General features: G+C 42.3%; 1 protein-coding gene across 1 annotated transcript; it reads right to left on the reverse strand.

Moving 5' to 3' along the window:
• Positions 1-380: 380 nt before the first annotated feature.
• Positions 381-15962, reverse strand: LOC135467755 (uncharacterized). Its single transcript, XM_064745591.1, has 10 exons — positions 15805-15962; positions 9724-9916; positions 9086-9207; positions 8562-8703; positions 7227-7354; positions 6595-6826; positions 4709-4830; positions 3276-3426; positions 2759-2916; positions 381-1469 (listed from the first exon to the last, which is right to left on the reverse strand). The coding sequence occupies exons 1-10, from the start codon at positions 15836-15838 to the stop codon at positions 1219-1221; spliced, it is 1533 nt and encodes a 510-aa protein (XP_064601661.1). The 5' UTR covers positions 15839-15962; the 3' UTR covers positions 381-1218.
• Between the last annotated feature and the right edge of the window lie 8383 nt (positions 15963-24345).

The following is a 24345-nucleotide window of genomic DNA, read 5'->3' on the forward strand; positions in this document are numbered from 1 at the left end:
GTGATACCTTGTGGACACGGTTCTGGTGATATCTTGTGGACACAGTTCTGGTGATACCTTGTAGACATGGTTCTGGTAATACCTTGTGGACACGGTTCTGGTGATATCGTTGGACATGGTTCCGGTAATATTGTTTGGACAAGTTCAGCTGATGTTTTGTACAAGATTCTGGTAATAGCCTGCGGACAAGGTTCTGGTGATATCGCTTGGACAAGGTTCTGGTGATATCGTTTGGACAAGGAAGGACAGGATGACAGAAGCAGGGCAGCACATAACAAGCCCTTTAATTGTATGTACGTCGTAATTATATTTTAAGGATATCAAGCAATTGTGCTTTAGTGTCAGAGTTAGTCTATTAATCACAAAGCGCAACAACGTAAGACCTTTTTCGAATATTTATTTGCATTAATGTGACAATCATTATTATGCAAGTCTAACCATCTTAAAGGCATGGAATGTGAAAAACTTCAGACTTCACAAGACTATCTCATCAACATATCTCATCTAGCACAATATCTGTAAAGTTACTGTGACATTAAATCTCTTAAGCTGAAAATACACAACATTTGCAAATACGGTATACCAATGCATAACAGTCAGTACCATTAATATAGCATATGTAGAAAGTCATATCACATTCTTATAAAGCACCCACGAGTTGTGCATCAGTCTCAGCGGAGTTTTAAACTTCCTTGGTCAAATACCTCTGCAATCAGCCGAACATGTGAGTTTTGCCCTTTTTTTCTTTTTTAAAGCACTTGCAAAACATTTCAACCAATTTAAAATATACATAGGGTAACCCATATTTCGTCTAAATAGTATATGATAAATTCATAAAACACTCATTAGGTTTGACGATCGATATAATCCAAACGTTTGAGAAACTTTGTCTTGAACTGTACTTCGTTATGCTTTGTTTGGCTTTCCAAATACATCGTCTTTTATACTGTGTATCTGTGTTGGCCGGAATAAACTCCTATTCGTGTTCCTGTTGGAATACCGGAACCAATCGAGATTCGCTGCCTCTGCACACACTCATCAAGACAACAAATATTCCTATGTAAAACACACTTCGTATCAAAATACAAATTATTCAAGGATAGTTAAATTACACGAAGTAGGGATTGTTAGGTGTAAATATCAGAGATTATTATTATTAAGGACAGGACACACTTAACAGTCTATCTTTTTTGTAGAGTTAACGGTGTGAAGATGTGGTTACACTCTCAGTCCGTCCTGGGACTTCTCCTTAGGAGTCTGGGTGATGGCGAAGCGTAGATTCTGCTGAAGGACGTCATTCTTCACCAAGTCTGACTTCTCCAACTGCTGCCGGCGTGCTGCGCCGCGCCTGCGCACAATAGCCACAATAACAGCTACAATGATAGCCACAACAACAACACCGACGATTGGCAGAGCAACCAGTAGGGCCATGTGACGGCGGTGATGTCTATGATGGTGTCGGTCAACATCTGAAAAAATAATAAAAAACAATGTTCCAGTCATTTGATAACTTGAAATTACTGGGTCAATTAAAACGCTATCTTGTCAATTTTTTCCCGTTTGAAATTATTAACTCTCATGTAAGCGGCAACCCGACTTAAATCCCGAGTTAACATTTTTCTGCGTGCCAGAAAGAATAATAAATAAATAAATGAAGTGGGGATTTATCTTAAAAACAGGCTTAACGGTTTTAATTCGAGGTCGGACAAAACAGACCAACAGTAAAACGGCTTGCTTCTTGCTGGCTATCTTTCTTTGAATGTCACTTAACTGAAAGAGGAATCTAACGCGACGGCTGACGGGTCCGAGTCAATTCTACTGTTCGAAAACTCGCGTGTGCGAGTCTACCAGCAAACAAGTCCCTCCACTACTGGCCAAAGATAAGAACCGCGCAACAGACAGGGTTTATTCTCACTAGCCAACACAGATTTATCTATCGCTGGCTTAACTATGTGATGGGGCGAGATAAATCCCGAATTTACAATGTTTTTAAAACGCCTTTTACAAATTCGCGACAATCTACATCACCAATAGGCCTACAGTAAAATTTTACGTGGTATGTGTATTGGGTTGCACTCTACTTCACACTTATGGCACCGGACTGACCCAATAGGGAAGGTTCGATTGACATTTATTTATTTATTTATTTGATTGGTGTTATACGCCGTATTTAAAAATATTTCACTTATACGACCGTGGCCAGCATTAGGGTAGGAGGAAACCGGGCGGTGCCCGGGGAAAACCTACGACCATCCGCAGGTTGTTGGTGACCTTCCCACGTGTGGCCAGAGATGAAGCCAGCATGAGCTGGACTTGAACTCACAGCGACCGCATTAGTGAGAGGCTCCCAGGTTATTACGCTGCGCTAGCCAACTGAGCCACCGATTGACATTTCTGTGAGTACGAACTTTTTTGTCGTTGAAGATAAAAATAGTCCCCCCCCCCCCCCCCCCCGTATCTTTCCTTTCGAAACTTCTAAAGTTCAAAAACGTTCGGCTCCTCAATTGTCTCCATCGTTTGTCAACTTAAATAACTTTTTGTGAAACTTTTTTCAGACACCCATATTATAGTAAATGAGATCCCGCAATAGACATGATACATGTCACACATGATACAGTAGGACTTTTCTTACCTTTAGGGATAGAAGAGTTCGAAAACGAAACTCCCCTAGTCTAAGAGATTGGCAAATGTTACTACAGCGGCATCACGTCAGTCATATATGGAAATGTTAGTCGCTGCTATGGTGGCTAGTACTCACCGGCGATGTCTATCTGGTCAGTAGGGCAGGACAGACCCATTTGATTCTCCATAAGATGGTACATCTCTGGCATGACGGAGTCTAGCAAGTCCCTAGCCTTGTACCCACAGCGCTTCTCTACAACGTCGCTGACACAGTTTGTGTAGGACTCCATGCCTCTACAATAGAAGTAACTCCACATCAAACAGTCGCAGCAGAAGTAGACAAAAGAAAGAACACATTTGTTAACAGAATGTATTTACAGCATTTATTTCTTTCATTAGTGCTATACGCCGGCTCGAGAGTATTTCACTCATACCTCGTCCAGCATTATGGTTGGAAGAAACCGTATGTATTTAAAGTAAGAAAATCTCAAACACTCATGGAACACGAACATGTTTAATCCAGCGGGATGCAAGCAGTATCCAGTATACATTCAAACCGCACCTATACCACAAAGACAATTCTATGACAACATAGACAACATCTCCCAATTCTAGCCCTCAATGGAGACACCCTACAAAAAAGTAGTAAATACCGGCAAGCTATTTCCTGCATTTCAAAAGACTTGTGGGTCTTCTCCATGTCAAAATCCCCTCGTGCCACTAGACCGCTGAGTGGTCCCAAGCACCCTTGAATATCCAGGGAGCGTGTATCCTTCATGAGGCAGGTACCCACCTCTTTGAACTCTACAATGTTGAACAAATTCATTTATTATACAACTATTATAATCCATTCCTTGAAAGTAAATTAACCACGGTTGTTTGACTCACTCGTCATATATATTCCATGTGATTCTAAGAGTTTAAAGGGAAATGCACTGATAGTGGGTAAAAACAATGGTCCAGTCTGAAAAGATATTAAGACAGGTGTTTGTCTTGCATGGCAAAATCTACCTGCCTATGTAATTAACTTATCTGAACATACCCACGTTACAGTTTTACCTCATTTATTTTATTTCTTATTACAAACATTCATTCAGAGCTATATTCCAAACTGTATCAATTGTATGATGCAAATGGGAAAAGAGTAAAAGGTTTGGATGATCCAAATGGACAAAGAGTAAAAGGTTTGCATGATGCAAATGGATAAAGAGTAAAAGGTTTGGATGGTGCAAATGGACAGACAGTGGTAAGGTTTACTTGCAAATTTTGCAATTGGATAGAGAGTGGCAAGGTTTTGATGAGGCAAAAGGGACAGGGTGTTTTAAGATTTACGTGCAGATGGTGCAATTGGACACAGAGTGGTAAGGTTTACATGAGGCAAATGGACAGAGTGGTAAGGTTTACATGAGGCAAATTGACAGAGAGTGCTAAGGTTTAGATCATGCAAATGGACAGAGGGTGGTAAGGTTTAGATCATGCAAATGGACAGAGGGTGGTAAGGTTTAGATCATGCAAATGGACAGAGGGTGGTAAGGTTTAGATCATGCAAATGGACAGAGGGTGGTAAGGTTTAGATCATGCAAATGGACAGAGAATGGTTTAGATGGGGCAAATGGGCAGAGATCAGATAGGCATAGAAGAAGCAAATGAAAACAGACTGTTAAAGTTTATATGAGGCACATGGATAGAGGGGAGAAAGGTTTCGAAGAGGCAAATGGACAGAGAGTGGTAAGGTTTATATGAGACACATGAACAGAGAGCAGAAAGGTTTAGACGAGGGAAATGGGCAGAGTGTGGTAATGTTCAGATGAGACAAATGGACAGAGAATGGTAATGTTCAGATGAGATAAATGGACAGAGAATGGTTAAGCTTAGATTAGACAACTGGACAGAGAATGGTTAAGTTTAGATAAGTCAGACAGAGAGACCAAAGTACGGTTTATTGATACACTTGTACATCAAGGTTTAGATGACCAGATGAATAGACAGCAGTCCAGATGTAGATTATTTTAATGTCCAAGATTTCGCTGATTAAAGTATGGAATGTGTTGCATGACAGTGATGGGCGGTTCTGCTCATACCATACCTTGTTTCTTCTCAAAACAGAGGTGGTCAAAGATTCGCTTCATTGACTCCATATACTTCCTGGCATCTGGTCCACACATGCTTTCTGCACTGACCATGCACTTTTCTGCACGCTCAAAGACCCTGTCAAATCAAACAAACCCAGTATGATATAGTCTGCCTGCCAGAAAACCACTCAACATGGCCTATATAGATGGCCTCACTGCCAAAAGCCCCCTCCAACTCACTGCACTAGGGTAGAAAATAATAAGACTGCTACTGGCTTGACTCAATTATTGTTTGCCATATTTTAAATGTTGGCCACCATCACCAATAAGTGAAAAAGATGACTGAGTGAAAAGATGACTGAGTGAAAAGATGATCTCGACCTTGCTCACCTTGTACACCCACATACCTCATTGTCTATCACTCAATAGTTAAGCTAAACAAGTATCAGTGCACAGCTTGGAAATCCTCTCACTGTGTTGATTTATGCATTTATCTGAGTGGTGTTTCACGCCGTACTCAAGAATATTTCACTTAGCATTACAGCCAGCATTACAGTGGGCGGTGCCCGGGGGAAACCCACCACCTTCCGCAGGTTCCTCACTGTGTTGAGGAGATCATTTCCTGTACCACACTGGAAGGTACATGCGTCCAACGTTCATTAAATGATGTGTTTGATGGAAAAGGATCACCATGTGTTCCCATACAGAATAATTGATTTATTTGTTTATTTCACTCGTGTTTAACACCTTATCTGAGGTCAAGAATTTTTCACTTTTGTGAGAGGAGGGAACAGGAATAAATGTCTTTGCTTCATCAGGTACCTGTCAAAACTTCACCAGATACATGACAAATCTTCACCAGATACCTGACAAAACTTCACCACACACCTGACAAAACTTCACCAGGTACCTGTCAAAACTTCACCAGGTATCTGACAAAACTTCACCAGGTATCTGACAAAACTTCATCAGATACCTGACAAAACTTCACTGGTACCTGACAAAACTTCACCAGGTATCTGACAAAACTCCACCAGGTATCTGACAAAACTTCACCAGGTACCTGACAAAACTTCACCAGGTACCTGACAAAACTTCACCACATACCTGACAAACCTTCATCAGGTACCTGACAAATCTTCACCAGGAAACTGAAAAAACATCATCCGGTAACTGACAAAACTTCACCAGGTACCTGACAAAACCACGAGTTCACGCTGTGTTATTTTGTAAAATCCATAGCAAGAGTGATCAAAATATATGTTGTAGATATGTATAGCTGTACAGGACTGGCACTATATGTTGATTTTTCTAAATTTTTACAGTACATTTTATGTTAATAAATGTCATATTCTTCTGCTGTGGCCGACTTGAAATAAACGAACAAAAATCTTAAGCTTGCTACTATGCAACAAAGTAAGTCAAATAAATATAAACAGCATACTTCATTTTCCATGTAGTGAGTCAGCTAATGACGCATGTTTTTTTTTGTATATCCCAGAGTTGAGCCCCTTTGTTTCACGGAGTTAGCGTTTGTATAGAGGTAGCCGTCAAGTAATTTACACAGTATGCCATGTATATACATAATATATAGGGTGGGAAGTCTTTACCTATTTTTCAATTACACATTATAACATAGGTACAGGCAAGTTACGACCTAGTCTATTCCATTTCATATATCAATAGTATAAAAACTTCAACGAAAATGGCAACTTTTACAGTGGAGGGAAATTTAAACGAAAGCTGTCCAAAAGCTGACAAATCATCTCTGTACTATGAATGATACAGGCAGCAAATTAACCCATGCACTGGGATCTTAAAATGGTGAACTAAAATATGACATAAGCTCGCTGTCATTATGCAGAGACTGCAAGAGTATAAAACCTTCAGGAAAACATACTGGCACACTTGATCCACATCAAATCTTCCTGAGCTTGCTAGGAAGGCCATACTGGGGGATATACAGCCCGACATGGCTCTCTGTATACACTGCAAGTTTCTCTCGATATGACCGAAGTTTGGTCGGTTACCCTCCACATTACCCTCTGAGATGGGCATCTCCGGCATCTCCTGTCTGCCCTCTGTGGGGAGGATATGATGATGTGGGCGTTTCGTAGTCACGCTGTCCACACCTGTAAACACAGGTAAATACCAAACGGTGTTTAACAAAAGCAGAGGCGACAGCCAAAGTCAACGATAGACAATTAGGTTCTATTTAAATTTTAACAGCACCATCGTTTATCAATATCAGAAATGAAACAACACCTTCGTTCTTTAGAGTTTTAAAGAAATTATAAATCAGTCCTCAAAGTGTCACAAACAGGTGAAGACCACATGGTGTGTTTACTGCTGGCTGCATGCGCATTCCTTAAGGTTCCCTGGGGTAAGATATAATATTACAATTAGCCAAAACTAACCACTAACTATGCCACTGGTTTATATAAAGTGTACACTTTTATAGACCACTGATGTCAACATAATTATAGTGGAGCAACTCGTGCAGATTTAAAAACCAGGGAGGTTCATACAAACCCAGCTGAGGGCACTGTAAGAAGGACAGCCCCTTGTTGAGGATGGAGAAGAAATGTGTCATGAGGGCCTCCTCGTTGCATATACTGCCCGCTTTCCTCTCGGCACAGACTTCATAGCGCTGGATCAGTCTATCAATAACAAGAAAAGCCTTCCTTCATTTGTCTAATATGTTCCACAATGTACTTATGATTATATTGTTCCCGTGATCATGCTCTTGGATATGGGTGAAGTAGATGAGAACAGCCTAGGCTTGCTTCCTATGCTATAGTCAAGAACTGCCCACTCATACAAAGGCAGTGAGGTTTTCAGAAGTTGAGAAAATTGAATGGCAGGCCTGTTGTCTTAAAAACCGCCGCCAACCTAGTGAGGGGTTAACATTTTAGTTGAAGCCTTAGTTAAAGAGAACATTTTCTTTAAATATATATAACTTGAGTTGTAACTCTGTATCGTGACCTTATTCACGAAGGAAAATCTCCCTAAATATATTGCCGCTGTTACAGCAGAGGAAAAGCTCCGTAAATATAAGAAACAACAAACCTACAGTCTAAACTCTAAAAAATAGTTCTCCACAAACGCTATTTAGATGACCTGCAAAGTTCTTCCTGCTAATTGAAAATGTATTAAACCCTGTGTACTTTGACCATTTTTTACTGTAGCATAATTACAGAAGGTCGCTTTAAACGGCTCCCACGACTTTTAAATATCACGCTACATTGAATCAATCTCGATTCACCGTACATAACGTTACTCTCTGCCCACTCATACGAAGGCAGTGAGGTTTTCAGAAGTTGAGAAAATTGAATGGCAGGCCTGTTGTCTTAAAAACCGCCGCCAACCTAGTGAGGGGTTAACATTTTAGTTGAAGCCTTAGTTAAAGAGAACATTTTCTTTAAATATATATAACTTGAGTTGTAACTCTGTATCGTGACCTTATTCACGAAGGAAAATCTCCCTAAATATATTGCCGGTGTTACAGCAGAGGAAAAGCTCCGTAAATATATTGCTTGTGTGATAGCAGAGTAAAATCTCCGTAGATATATTGCCTGTGTTATAGCTGAGGGAAATATCCATAGACATATTGCCTGTGTTATAGCTGAGGGAAATCTCCATAAACATATTGCCTGTGTTATAGTAGAGGAAAATCTCCGTAAACCGATTGCCTGTGTTATAGAAGCGGAAAATCTACATAAACATATTGCCTGAGTTATAGCAGTCGAAGATATACCAGAATAGTATTCGCATGATTTCAACACCAAAATAAATTAGAGTACGAGATTGTTTAAATGACTTATTCGGTATCACTGAACCTTACGGTTACCGAGTGGACAGACGTACCCGCAAAGTCGCACTTGCACAGCCCGTGGGTCGCGCACTTGTGCCAGTATTGCCATCTCATTCGTCATCATGTCCCTCATACACACAGTGAACTTGACGGCGTTGTTGTCACGCAGCAGACAATTCATATACCTCTGTGTTTCTGGAGAGAAAACAACTCTGATTAGAACCTCGCAAACAGACGCCTGTTTGGTTAAGAAACAACAAACCTACAGTCTAAACTCTAAAAAATAGTTCTCCACAACACTATTTAGATGACCTGCAAAGTTCTTCCTGCTAATTGAAAATGTATTAAACCCTGTGTACTTTGACCATTTTTTACTGTAGCATAATTACAGAAGGTCGCTTTAAACGGCTCCCACGACTTTTAAATATCACGCTACATTGAATCAATCTCGATTCACCGTACATAACGTTACTCTCCAATCAGCAAATATTTTACACAGCGTTAAATGCATGTTCATCGCCACAAAACCACAGCGTTTCTTGGAATCAATAATCTCAGAAAAAGAAAAGATATTTACCATTTCTGGCCTCTACACACAAATAGTCCACAGCTTCAAAGGCAGCCGACACAGCCGATGTAGCTTCAGGTCCACACGTACTCATTTTAGGCATAATACACTTCCTCACCTCCTCTAGCTGTCTGAAAACAATGGCTCAAAGTCGTAAGTAAACAAGGATATCAAACCAAAATTTACTGCTTTTTCTAGTTTCCAAATGTGTCATTCAGAAATTAGTTTGTATACGGAAAAGATCACTGAAGGTAACACTGTTATTCAATACACTGGCATGGTGTTTCATACTTTTAGACAATAATTTTAATTGTACTTAACCTGTATCTATCGGTAGTAATTACAACATGCCAGTGTTTATCTGGCATTTAGAAATTAAAGTATAATCTGACACCTGTCACAAAGAAGTTGCTTTTGAAGTAAGTATCAGTAATGCACATCTTGTCGCTGGGAAATCGCATACAGAACACTTTTTTCACTCTTTCTGAAATGTGTTTGTAGAGTAGACCACTTAATCCCAACGGCTTACAAATAATGGCTTTATTGTTACATTAATGTGGTAAAGAATTGCCTCCTCGATTGTTAGATTTGTTTCACTAAATGCTGCACTGGACGATCACTTTAGCAAAGTTTGGAGTTGAACTTACTTGCAGGAAGTGTCCAGAGTAGGAAATTGCATCGAGGAGGTTAGACTCATGTCTGGTCCACGACGCATCATGGCAGCGGTCATGTAAGGTGAAATACAGCTCTGTAGGCCCTGTATGTCACATCCTTCCAGACCCCAGGGCATGGGCGACATTGATTGCGGGTCTGGCTGTGGTCGCTGTGAAACCACACACCCTGTTAATGTAAAAGCATTGTTTCACCAACTTTACACCATACGTTTTCTTATTAGCATATGTAGTCTATAGACATCATGCATGTATAACACACCCACAGGCTTTGGTATCTGTCTCGTGCTAATTATAGAGCAGCACGTTCACTACACTTAAAAATTTTTTACCAATGTCAGATTCCGCTGCGGACTACGCATGTGCATTGTGTTGAAACCTTGACAATTATACCCACAGTTAAATGATTTTGAAGTTCGACTGAGAGTTCCCTGCGGAGATACGACCTTGCCTAATCATGGGAGGAACGGCGGGACCGTATAAAAGAAAAATACCATGAAAATCAACAATATGAATAATGATCATGTATGCAATCACACCATGCGTGGTGGCCCCATGTATACAACAACGACGGTCTTGAAATCCTTTCCAATACAATTATTGCAGGGCGTACTGTCATGGTGGGTAGTTACCACAGGAAACAAGAATTTATTCGTAGAACACAGCAACTAACCCAGCAACTAGCCTAACAAATCAGCACTGACTGGTTCAGTAGTATTCCACCCACATGTCAATTTATGTCCATTGCCTAACTTCGTCTGTTGTTATTTTTCTGAATGATTATAGTGCTTTAGGCCGTGTGGATGTTAAGTAGATCGTGGATGAAGAATTGTAAAAATCAAAGTGAATAGGTGAGCACGGAAAAGGAATTCTATCGTGACTAGGTTCCCGATTCAGAAGTTACCGCTTGTAAGCAATGCCTTATTAATCGATCCCTTGTATGTCGCCTTATATGTAATATGTCGCTTGTATCCCAGGCTGAAACCGCAATTTAATGGTCACTGGGTCAGTAGCAACGGATATTGTACAGACTGATGAAACGATATTCTCACATGCAATTCGTTGTGTTCATTTTTCTCTTGTATTCAGCTTATTGTGGTAGATATAGTTTACTTACATTAGCCTTCCCACCACTCCCATGATAACACCAAGCTGACATTAGTCTTCCCACCACTCCCATGATAACACCAAGCTGACATTAGCCTTCCCAACACTCCCATGATAACACCAAGCTGACATTAGCCTTCCCAACACTCCCATGATAACACCAAGCTGACATTAGCCTTCCCACCATTCCCATGATAACACCAAGCTGACATTAGCCTTCCCAACACTCCCATGATAACACCAAGCTGACATCAGCCTTCCCAACACTCCCATGATAACACCAAGCTGACATTTGCCTTCCCACCACTCCCATCATAACGCCAAGCTGACATTTGCCTTCCCACCACTCCCATGATAACACCAAGCTGACATTAGCCTTCCCACCACTCCCATGATAACACCAAGCTGACATTAGCCTTCCCAACACTCCCATGATAACACCAAGGTGACATTTGCCTTCCCACCACTCCCATGATAACACCAAGCTGACATTAGCCTTCCCACCACTCCCATGATAACACCAAGCTGACATTAGCCTTCCCAACACTCCCATGATAACACCAAGCTGACATTTGCCTTCCCAACACTCCCATGATAACACCAAGCTGACATTAGCCTTCCCAACACTCCCATGATAACACCAAGCTGACATTAGCCTTCCCAACACTCCCATGATAACACCAAGCTGACATTAGCCTTCCCAACACTCCCATGATAACACCAAGCTGACATTAGCCTTCCCACCACTCCCATGATAACACCAAGCTGACATTAGCCTTCCCAACACTCCCATGATAACACCAAGCTGACATACATTAATGTGCCCACCAGAGATACCCTCCTAAATATCTCAACAGATAACATTTAAAAACAAATGGGACTTTGACATATTTACAAGCTACTCTTTGATAAGCTTTAATCCTGAGCAAGACACGTCAGCTCCACCGACGTTTTACCAGACTTTTGCCGTGTTATTTATCGCGATAAAACACGACCAGGTCACACGCTTCTAAACAGGAAAAGCGAACAAACTCTAACTTTCGACTAACAACCCTTCTGGCGGCGAATTAAAGGACTTCGAAAGCTGGCTTCAGAGAATCATACATTCCTAAAATGTAACGTTAACTGATGTCACACTTCATCCGTCAAATAAGCAACCAGTCAATACAGGGCCTATGAACCAATCCAGTGAACTGAATTTCTCTTTGATAGGTCTGAACAATGACGGAAAAATAACAGTCCAACTACATGTATGCTTCTAATGAAATGATTCAGGAAAGTTCTCTCATTTAACGAAGCAAAACATACGCCAGACAAATCCGAGCTGTATACATTGTAGTTGTCATGCATGTATATTAAAACAGTCAGTGGCGCGAGGTTTGCACTCTGAGTATGGAAATCTCTTTCGCACCTGTTGTATACATTAGTACTGCCTGCACATGTTAATGTCGGTTCTATTGTGGACCAGAGCTTTGACATACGCAAATGTCTGTATCCTTTATTCATACATGTACGTTACTGTTATGTACCTTCATTGGCCCTATGTTTTATTCAGGTGACAGTACTCGACACTTAACTGCCTCTTTAAATATGTAATGACATTGATGACGATGGTCAACAAAAGCTAGAATGCAACTTGATCTGCTAACCTTTGACGTTGGTGCATAAGTCTGCGGAAGCTACACAGCAACTTGATCTGCTAACCTTTGACGTTGGTGCGTAAGTCTGCGGAAGCTACACAGCAACTTGATCTGCTAACCCTTGACGTTGGTGCGTTAGTCTGCGGAAGCTACACAGCAACTTGATCTGCCAACCCATGTAAATCATGTATCTTTCATCTTTAACAATGTCTGTTATTTGATTGGGGTTATCAGCGCTTTCAGTAGTATTTCGGTTTCTCCAGTGTCGTCAGGCATCATGACCATCCAAATGTTTGGTATCACTTCCATATCGCGGTGAGTGGTATGCCCCCACGGGCGCACCATGACAGAGTGCAGACATCCAGCATGTACATTACACCAGCTTGATCAGTTTTCACACTTCCATCTGCTAATTGCCTAGCGAATAAGCCAAAAGTGCTACACTTGAATAAACAGTACTTTCACTTGACCCGGTTAATTGCTATCAATGCTTTTGTGCTTTGTTGTTTCAGATTCATTCGGTGACAGTTTCGTTTTGGGTTATAACATTAAATAAGTTCACTTCAGCTCTTCGAGATTTTCCCGCCTTGATGGTTTTGTTTGTTTGATTAGGGTGACCTCTTGCAGAAGGCTGGATCCAAAGCTGACATATTTTTAGTGCTACCTCACTGGAACGACATTCCGAAGACACCCAGTCACATTATAGTGAAACTCAGTCGACCTGCACTTCCTCTAATTCCCCTAATACGCGAGGTAGTGCCAAAATTGCCCGTCTTTAAGTCTTAGGTATGACTGTCCGTTACGTGTAACCATTTGCCAGCTATCACACTGTCGCCGTTGCTCTAGTTTTTCTCTCTATGCTGTATATGAATCTATCGTTAACGCGACAGACGCTCAAACTTCTACGCCACCGCAGCCAGTCCGCTTTGATGGGTAGGCCTATATTTTGAGACTGGTGGCCGCGTGGCTATGGGTACGTTTTAAAACATACGTTTTAAACATTAAAACCAGCAACAGATAAGCCTACACTACTGTGACTCTTGCAACATAGTGTCAGTATATATATCTTGCCGGAAACAGATAGGTTACGATGGGCGCTCCAGTTTCCCTCGTAGGCCTACAGCTAAACAGTCTTAACATTCAGTTCTTCAATTCACCCTCAGATGCATTTATAGAGATTCGCTCAAGTGCAAAGAGGAATGGCCACGCATACATTGTATAAAGCACATACCGAAAACAGGTATAGATGTGGATGAAAATCAGTGTACCACCTAGTCATGTTTACCGATGGAAAAAACGGACTGCCCTGAAAAAACTACTGTCCTTAGCCAGGTAGCTGGCATACCTCCTAACTTACACCAGCAGCCGAACCAGCGAGAGTCGGAATTGTGCACGCGCGCTAAGATAGAGTATAATCGGTTGCAGTGAGACTTATATACAGAAAAGAATAAACCAACGAGAACTCTAAACCTTGCTATTTAAACATTAATGTAGTAGAACTGACACAAGTGCTATATACATGTTTGTAATATGTCAGTCCATTACGGAGGCTTTCAAGCAGTTTAATAGGTGCCATGAGCATTAGCCTACGTGCATATATTATAGCTTCCTTTGTGTATATGTAGGCTACAGATCAAGGACTTCAAACCGATAATGAACTAGATAAAATTAGAAAAACAGGGGAAATCAGCAAAACAAAATTAGCCATAGCAGTCTGCATCAATGTCTGCGTGGTCTTAACTCACAGGCTGATTCGGGCGCCCCATGCAGTAAGCTGTAAATAACACACGGCACAACACGTTTAAGTTCCCTGTACACTGAGTCTGTAAACTATCACAAGTAAACAATCACAACATAATCTTGTCCGTCGAAAGTAAATGAACTCCTAACATGTCACGTATCTGCTACAATGCCTGTAAAGAGCTTCAAAACAAGGTTCACTGCAACATACAGACTGGTATAGTGAGAGTCTACATTAAATCCATGTTATGTGATCATTAGATTCGTGTTTCATGGCTGTTGTAATATAGCCACTAAGGCACATATTCTCACAAAATTCCCTTAAGGCACAAGGAACTATCTGTGTATAGCTTACAGTTGTCTCCCGATGTCTCCACTGCTAACGATAACTGAACTGAGGATCGTACATAGATCACTGAGTCAACAGGAACCAGAGGTCCAAAACCCGGTCTCTTTGGCCAAAAGGCCGCTGCCTTCATCGACAGCGACGCCTTAGACAACCGAGCCAGTTGGGGTTTCAGTGGTCCGACACTCAGTTTCACTGGCTTCCATCGAAAGCAATGCCTTACGTAACAGAACCAGCGGGTATCAGTGGTCCGACACACGGTCTCAATTGGCCAAAAGGATGTCGGCTCCATCGACAGCAACGCTTTAGACAACTGAGCCAGCAAGGACCCTTCAGGTGTATATAAAATCATTCTTTATGACTGAACAACCATCAGCCATCATTAATTGGAGACTTGAAATGCGCGTTGCGCTGTGGTTTTAAGTCAGAAGATTTGTTAGGTATCCCAGCAGTAGTTTGCGCGAAGTAATATACATAGACATATAAGGATTGGTATACTACGTACAATGTAACCTAAACCCAGGACCAATATCTTTACTTAACGTTCATACAGAGCTGATGTTATGTTGTGTCATGGTGTAGTCAAATCAGTAATACTGCTCTGCCTTACATCTGGTTTTATGTCCAGGTTCCGGGAATAGAGTGAGTGAGTGCTTGGGGTTTAACGTCGAATCCGGGAATAGAAAATTATGTAGAAAATTTGTTTGCTTAACGGTTGTTTCCTGCTGAAAAAAGTGTCATAAAATCTTTTCCAACTTTTCTTTTTCACGAGAAAATAAAACTAATCTCAGAAAAGAACTAATCGAACCGTTTACACGTGCGTCAACACTGTACCCCGCCTTTACACCCTCACTTATTGGCCTCACATCTTAAAATAGCTCAATGACGACACGTTAAGATGGCCACTGTATTTCACCACACAGAAATAGATAAAACATTGCTTTATCAACGACAGTTCACGAGTCCAAGCCCCTGAAATGGTCAGCCATTTACTTCTACATAGATATTATGTTTAAAACCAGTACAAATCTTATCAACACATATCAAACAGCGACGCAGACAACCCGAGAAATAAGCCGTTAACACGCATGTAAACAAAAGCACTTCGGAACATGTGAACAGCGATTACATCGGCTCCAAATATCGCTGTCAGGAAGAAAACCACCCTACTGATGATACGATTAAAATAGACAACAAATACAACGAAAATGAAGCTAAACTTACCGACGGCCACAGCCAAGATGGCTAAGGTAAACATTATGCAGGTTATCGTCACTGTTAGAACGCGTCCGACTAAAACGCTGGCTGAGGAGAGACTGTTGGAGAGAGAGCTGAGGCGGATTCAGTCTGTGTCTGCTTCAGTGAACACCGAGGCCCCGGGTATAAACAACGCAAGCGCACAGGTCAATCTTAACCCACCAGTGACCCAACTGGCTGACGCCACGATCAACTTTTTGGTGGGTTCAAGCCAGAAAAAGAAATAGGATACTGAGCTATAGCTTCACGGATGTTGAGCAAAAATAAAAGATGAACCGATACCAGGTAAACAAATCTCTGGGGTTAGGATTAGGGTCAAAAACACACTGACGTACAAATACTAACACGGCCAGTGTATAAATCAGCACTCACAAGTTCTCTTAATACTTCGTTTAAAAAACCAAAGTTATGGTCGTTTTTAATATTCTTTATCACTGGCGAACTGTCATAGTTGGTGTGATCGAACAGTAGTTACCAGTACGGGAGAATACATCATAGTACAGTGTAAATATAACAATATAACTTTACGACAGGGTATATGGCAGGTTGTATTTGAAGTGGCATGTAATTTCATTTACCTAGCTAATACCGTCATATTTGTTTTTAACAATGACAAGAGACAGCATATAGTTCTGCGCGCCCATAACACTCTAAGCATACCCGTCATACAGTACCGTTAGCAGTTTATAAATCTGTAATAATACCACGTATAACAGTTATACATCTACGGCATACTACACATGTACACCTACGGCATACTACACATGTACACCTACGGCATACTGCACCTGTACACCTACAGCATACTGCACATGTACACCTACGTCATACTGCGCATGTACCCCTACGGCATACTGCACATGTACACCTACAGCATACTGCACATGTACACCTACGGCATACTGCATCTGTACACCTACAGCATACTGCACATGTACACCTACGGCATACTGCACATATACACCTGCGGCATACTGTACTTGTACGCCTACGGCATACTGCACATGTACACCTACGGCATACTGTACTTGAACATATACGGCATACTGCATATGTACACCTACCGTATCCTGACATGTACACCTACGGCATGCTGCACATGTACCCCTACGGCATACTGCACATGTACACCTACGTCATTCTGCACATGTACACCTACGGCATGCTGCACATGTACACCTACGGCATACTGCACATGTATACCTACGGCATACTGTACTTGTACACATACGGCATACTGCACATGTACACCTACGGCATACTTCACATGTACACCTACGAAATGCCCACTCATGTACACCTATGGTATACATACTGCACATGTTAACCTATCTCCTACGGCAAACATGTACATCTAAGGCATCTTGCACATGTACACCTACGGCATACTGCATATATATATATATTGTATCTGGCCCGTGTGCCCCCCCCCCCCCCCCCTCCGCCTCACTGCTCATCTTTATATATAGTATCTGGTCCGTGTAACCCTCCCCCCTCCCACTGCTCATCTTTATACATAGTATCTGGCCCGTGTGACCCCCCCCCCCCCCTCCCACTGCTCATCTTTATATGTAGTATCTGGCCCGTGTGCCCCACCCCCTCCCCCTCCCACTGCTCATCTTTATACATAGTATCTGGCCCATGTGACACCCCACTGCTCATCTTTATGTATAGTATCTGGTCCGTGTAACCATCCCCCCTCCCACTGCTCATCTTTATACATAGTATCTGGCCCGTGTGACCCCCCCCCCCGCCCTCCCACTGCTCATCTTTATATGTAGTATCTGGCCCGTGTGCCCCACCCCCTCCCCCTCCCACTGCTCATCTTTATACATAGTATCTGGCCCATGTGACACCCCACTGCTCATCTTTATGTATAGTATCTGGTCCGTGTAACCATCTTTATGTATAGTATCTGGTCCGTGTGACCCTCCCCCCTCCCACTGCTCATCTTTATACATAGTATCTGGTCCGTGTAACCCTCCCCCCTCCCACTGCTCATCTTTATGTATAGTATCTGGTCCGTGTGACACCCCACTGCTCATCTTTATGTATAGTATCTGGTCCGTGTGACACCCCACTGCTCATCTTTATGTATAGTATCTGGTCCGTGTGACCCTCCCCCCTCCCACTGCTCATCTTTATACATAGTATCTGGTCCGTGTAACCCTCCCCCCTCCCACTGCTCATCTTTATGTATAGTATCTGGTCCGTGTGACACCCCACTGCTCATCTTTATGTATAGTATCTGGTCCGTGTAACCCTCCCCCCTCCCACTGCTCATCTTTATACATAGTATCTGGTCCGTGTAACCCTCCCCCCTCCCACTGCTCATCTTTATGTATAGTATCTGGTCCGTGTGACACCCCACTGCTCATCTTTATGTATAGTATCTGGCCCGTGTGACCCCCCCCCCCTCCCCCTCCCACTGCTCATCTTTATACATAGTATCTGGCCCGTGTGACCCTCCCCCCTCCCACTGCTCATCTTTATACATAGTATCTGGTGCGTGTAACCCTCCCCCCTCCCACTGCTCATCTTTATACATAGTATCTGGCCCGTGTAACCCTCCCCCCTCCCACTGCTCATCTTTATACATAGTATCTGGCCCGTGTGCCCCCCACCCCCTCCCACTGCTCATCTTTATACATAGTATCTGGTCCGTGTAACCCTCCCCCCTCAGTCCAAGATTTGATGCTTTTCTGTCCATTGCTAGATTGCTTGGTTGGGTAACTACAGCTTTTAGATAGATTCGCTCCTTGGATTGAGAGACTGACTTGTCCACCATGACAAGCTCGCTGTTCGCATTTGTTTGACTGGATTTATTTCGTTTGGCTGTTAATTTCTCTAGATGGGTTAAAAGATTTGTGTAAAATTAACTGGCTGTTCGCTTTCGTTCAATCAGTTTCGTTTGGTTATTAAATTCTCTAGCATGAGGTTTATTAGTCCAATATGGTAAGATGTTTGTTCGGTTTCGTTTGATCGCTTTAGTTGACTGGTTGAATATGTTCATATATATGAGGTTGTCACGTTGTATGGAAAGTTATATATGTTAACTGGAAACTGAGTGCCTGGTCACAGAATTTACACGTGTTCTATTTTATAGTCCACACACATTTAACTGTTATATACTACTTCATCAAAAATTCGCCTTGCAAATAACTTGATAACATATATATGAAACCACCCTGGAACTTTAAAAGCAGACCCAAGTAATGGTGCAAATATCATATAAATCCTCAGCGTACATAAGTTTACATTGAGCTGCATATATAACTGGACGATGGAGCTCAGGTTATAGCTATATGGTGAGCAAGTACACCGCTATAGGCTCTGGTTTCTAGTTCGATGATCTATAAATCTATATGTATATAAAGCCGGGAAAGAAATCGATACGGTAGTCATATAAGCAATCAACGGTATCTGACACCCCACTGCTCATCTTTATGTATAGTATCTGGTCCGTGTGACCCTCCCCCCTCCCACTGCTCATCTTTATACATAGTATCTGGTCCGTGTAACCCTCCCCCCTCCCACTGCTCATCTTTATGTATAGTATCTGGTCCGTGTGACACCCCACTGCTCATCTTTATGTATAGTATCTGGTCCGTGTAACCCTCCCCCCTCCCACTGCTCATCTTTATACATAGTATCTGGTCCGTGTAACCCTCCCCCCTCCCACTGCTCATCTTTATGTATAGTATCTGGTCCGTGTGACACCCCACTGCTCATCTTTATGTATAGTATCTGGCCCGTGTGACCCCCCCCCCCTCCCCCTCCCACTGCTCATCTTTATACATAGTATCTGGCCCGTGTGACCCTCCCCCCTCCCACTGCTCATCTTTATACATAGTATCTGGTGCGTGTAACCCTCCCCCCTCCCACTGCTCATCTTTATACATAGTATCTGGCCCGTGTGCCCCCCACCCCCTCCCACTGCTCATCTTTATACATAGTATCTGGTCCGTGTACCCCCCCCCCCCCCCACTGCTCATCTTTATACATAGTATCTGGCCCGTGTGACCCCCCCCCCCCTCCCCCTCCCACTGCTCATCTTTATACATAGTATCTGGCCCGTGTGACCCTCCCCCCTCCCACTGCTCATCTTTATACATAGTATCTGGTGCGTGTAACCCTCCCCCCTCCCACTGCTCATCTTTATACATAGTATCTGGCCCGTGTGCCCCCCACCCCCTCCCACTGCTCATCTTTATACATAGTATCTGGTCCGTGTAACCCTCCCCCCTCCCACTGCTCATCTTTATACATAGTATCTGGTCCGTGTACCCCCCCCCCCCCCCTCCCACTGCTCATCTTTATACATAGTATCTGGCTCGTGTACCCCCCCCCCCCCCCTCCCACTGCTCATCTTTATACATAGTATCTGGCTCGTGTGCCCCCCCCCCCTCCCCCTCCCACTGCTCATCTTTATATGTAGTATCTGGCCCGTGTGACACCCCACTGCTCATCTTAATGTATAGTATCTGGCCCCCTCCCCCACTCACCACCACCACCGCCACTGCTCATCTTCCCCTCCTTCTGCTTCGGCGGGTCTGACAGGAGTAGTATAATCCTTCGCCTGTTCTTACAGGAGTGGTATAGTGGTATACATCGATCAGCTTACCACCCTTTGGTCAAGTGCGTCTTTTTAACACTGTGAACACGGACTATAAAGATCGTAGCTTTCAGTCCAAGATTTGATGCTTTTCTGTCCATTGCTAGATTGCTTGGTTGGGTAACTACAGCTTTTAGATAGATTCGCTCCTTGGATTGAGAGACTGACTTGTCCACCATGACAAGCTCGCTGTTCGCATTTGTTTGACTGGATTTATTTCGTTTGGCTGTTAATTTCTCTAGATGGGTTAAAAGATTTGTGTAAAATTAACTGGCTGTTCGCTTTCGTTCAATCAGTTTCGTTTGGTTATTAAATTCTCTAGCATGAGGTTTATTAGTCCAATATGGTAAGATGTTTGTTCGGTTTCGTTTGATCGCTTTAGTTGACTGGTTGAATATGTTCATATATATGAGGTTGTCACGTTGTATGGAAAGTTATATATGTTAACTGGAAACTGAGTGCCTGGTCACAGAATTTACACGTGTTCTATTTTATAGTCCACACACATTTAACTGTTATATACTACTTCATCAAAAATTCGCCTTGCAAATAACTTGATAACATATATATGAAACCACCCTGGAACTTTAAAAGCAGACCCAAGTAATGGTGCAAATATCATATAAATCCTCAGCGTACATAAGTTTACATTGAGCTGCATATATAACTGGACGATGGAGCTCAGGTTATAGCTATATGGTGAGCAAGTACACCGCTATAGGCTCTGGTTTCTAGTTCGATGATCTATAAATCTATATGTATATAAAGCCGGGAAAGAAATCGATACGGTAGTCATATAAGCAATCAACGGTATCTGAAATATTCGCGCTTCGCTATATACCCACCAAATGAATGTATCCAATTCCAGATGCTGGTAAGTTTTTATAGGAGCAACTGTCGGTTAAGTTGCTTGTTTCTAAATGAGTGGAACCCCAATGTTTTTGTATAAACACATGGCATGAACTACCGTGTGGAATATTGGATATCATTGCAGTGTATGATTACCCTTAAAGTCAGACTTGTCAGAAAACCAGTCATCGTTAATTATTTATTTTGGTGAGTTGATTTGTTCATGTTGAGCAAGGAACAAGCCATCAGCAAGCCACAGACAAGTTGTATGGAGCCGAGTCATTCTTGGATCAGATATACTTCCAACAACACACTCAGCAAGCATTTATCGGCCTTCCAAATCCCTGCTAAATTAATCATTTAAGGATGGTAAAATGACGTTTATGCATCCGTGACAAACAGGCCATTTTCAATCACATCCTGAAGAATGTCCGGAACTAAAGTGCACAGTCATCAAAATTTCAGTATATGCTTGTTCTGTCAAACGTCTAAATGTCAACTGTGGACATCAACGCGGGATTTCCGTGGTAAAAAAAAAGAATAGCACCTCAGCCCTGTAGGCCAGCTCCGCTTAAATAGCCAGTAATTAACCCGGGATACATGCGGACAGCCCCGCAGGATCTCCGGGGTGAAAAGAAATGGGCTTCACCCCTCTAGGCAACCTTAATGTGAAAGACGACCAATCCAGACCTCTCCCGTGGGAGTGGTCAGATTATTATATCAGTCCATGTAGATTAATCAGAATTTTGTACACCAATTGTCTGGCAGCACTGCTTGCGATGTTGTGGTTAGGTAACTAAAGGATATCGCTCAAGAACTATAGTTTATTGTGATTTTTGAAATTTACATAACTTCATTTTTGCTTGTTTTAGCTGGTTTAAGAGGTGTCCCATGTGGAATGACAACAGTTTCTTGGTCCTCACATGTTCTCGTTACGGTGAGTCCGAAACACTTCCTGTGTGCTGTTAAATTCAAATTGTCCACTCGTTCAAAGCACGACGTTAAACCTCAATCACTCACTCACTCACTCCACTCGTTCAGAACACGACGCTAAACCCCAATCACTCACTCACTCACTCCATTCGTTCAAAGCACGACGTTAAACCCCAATCACTCACTCACCCACTTCACTCGCCCAGAACACGACGTTAAACCCCAATCACTCACTCACTCACTCCACTCGTTCAGAACACGACGTTAAACCCCAATCACTCACTCACTCCATTCGTTCAGAGCACGACGTTAAACCCCAATCACTCACTCACTCACTCCACTCGTTCAGAACACGACGCTAAACCCCAATCACTCACTCACTCACTCCACTCGTTCAGAACACGACGTTAAACCCCAATCACTCACTCACTCCATTCGTTCAGAGCACGACGTTAAACCCCAATCACTCACTCACTCACTCCATTCGTTCAAATACAGACAGTTAAACGCCGCAATTTGCTTGTTTCAAACCGCCATATTTCACGCCTCATCCGCAAGAAGTAGAGTACTGCCCTTTTATATCACGCCAAAGAAGTAAGCTTATGACTGGAGGAAGCTAGATAGGCTTGGAAATGCAAGCGCCGGACAAATCACGTGAAAAGAGCCGGCATTTATGGGTAGCGCAGCGCCTGACAAGAAACTGGCAGTGCGGCAACCTGTATGGTAGAAGGCCAGGTACACAAATATAACAAACCAAGATAATTCAAAATGTTGGCATTTTGAGGTGTGTTTTCTTGTTGTCTGAACTGAGTCATATATAAGCTTGGCACTATAGACATCCTGTGACATGACACAAAGAACAAAAAATCACCACCGCACTATCAGTCTTCACCTTTTAGTGAAAATGTAGTTGAAACATTGGTTCAGTCAGTGCCAGTACTCCAAAACCTGCGTGTTACACCCGAAGTTTATAACTATGCATAACTATTCGTGCCCAGCTAATACCTATATTCGTGTATCACTCCATGCAAGGTGGCCTCTAGAAAGAACAGGTTGCCCTTTAAATTAAGTGAAGGTTTCAATCAATTTCATTTCGGTGCGTCAGTCTGTGTGAGGCCGTAAAAGAAGACCTCGAAATGTGTTCGTATGATTTTCTTCTACCTAATGTAGTGTTGTGTACACCTGAAGCATAAAACTATATGCAGAACAGATGTACATGTGTCATTGCTACATACCGATGCCAATTTGGAAAATGCATTTCATACACATTCAACATCCAAGTTCAAGGCTCGGGAATGACAGACAATAGTTTCTGAGTCATTATTGGGAAAAAAGAAGATTTTTTGGAGAGAATCTACCTACTTTAAAATCTTTAGTGTTCATACATCAAATGTAAACATTTATATGTTATATAATATGTCATATATTTATATCTTGTCTACTTATTACATATATTTGCTATATTATGTTTGTAGAGGTATCCACTAACAGCTGACAAAAAGTACTACCAGAGTACTGCCATACAGGTGTGTACAAGGGACTCGACCAGTTGTACAATCCTTCGAGGCCACTGAAATATACACAGATGTCTGATGTGTGGCATGGTAACTTCATTCTCTGCACATTCCACCGTCAGAGGAGATTTCATTTGTATGATAATTTTTCTTTCTTGGCCTTTTGTCCTTGCCCTCTCGCTATGTGAAATTCTGCTCCACATATAACTTTATCGCGTCAAGGTGCATGGGGTTTTGTCACGAAACTGAGGTTCGGTGTCAAAACTTACGACATACGACCTATGCATTGTTATGTACCCAAGACTACTATAACAAATCACAAGGTACATAATAGAGGAAGGAGGCGCTGGACTACTATAACATATCACAAGGTAATAATAAGGGAAGGAGGCGCCAGACTACTATAACATATCACAAGGTACAAAATAAGGGAAGGAGGCGTCAGACTACTATAACATATCACAAGGTACAAAATAAGGGAAGGAGGCGCCGGACTACTATAACATATCACAAGGTACATGTACATAACAAGGGAAGGAGGCGTCAGACTACTATAACATATCACAAGGTACATGTACATAACAAGGGAAGGAGGCG

This window comes from Liolophura sinensis, chromosome 6 (genome assembly GCF_032854445.1).
Source record: "Liolophura sinensis isolate JHLJ2023 chromosome 6, CUHK_Ljap_v2, whole genome shotgun sequence".
NCBI classification, from domain to species: Eukaryota; Metazoa; Mollusca; class Polyplacophora; order Chitonida; family Chitonidae; genus Liolophura; species Liolophura sinensis.

Coding starts and splice junctions, on each gene's coding strand:
- LOC135467755 (XM_064745591.1), bottom strand. CDS start 15,838: ATGTTTACCTTAGCCATCTTGGCTGTGGCCGTCG. Junction 6,827..7,226: donor CTTACAGTGCCCTCAGCTGG/GTTTGTATGAAC, acceptor CTGTGTTTACAG/GTGTGGACAGCGTGACTACG. Junction 4,831..6,594: donor GATGTGGATCAAGTGTGCCA/GTATGTTTTCCT, acceptor TTGATTTGACAG/GGTCTTTGAGCGTGCAGAAA.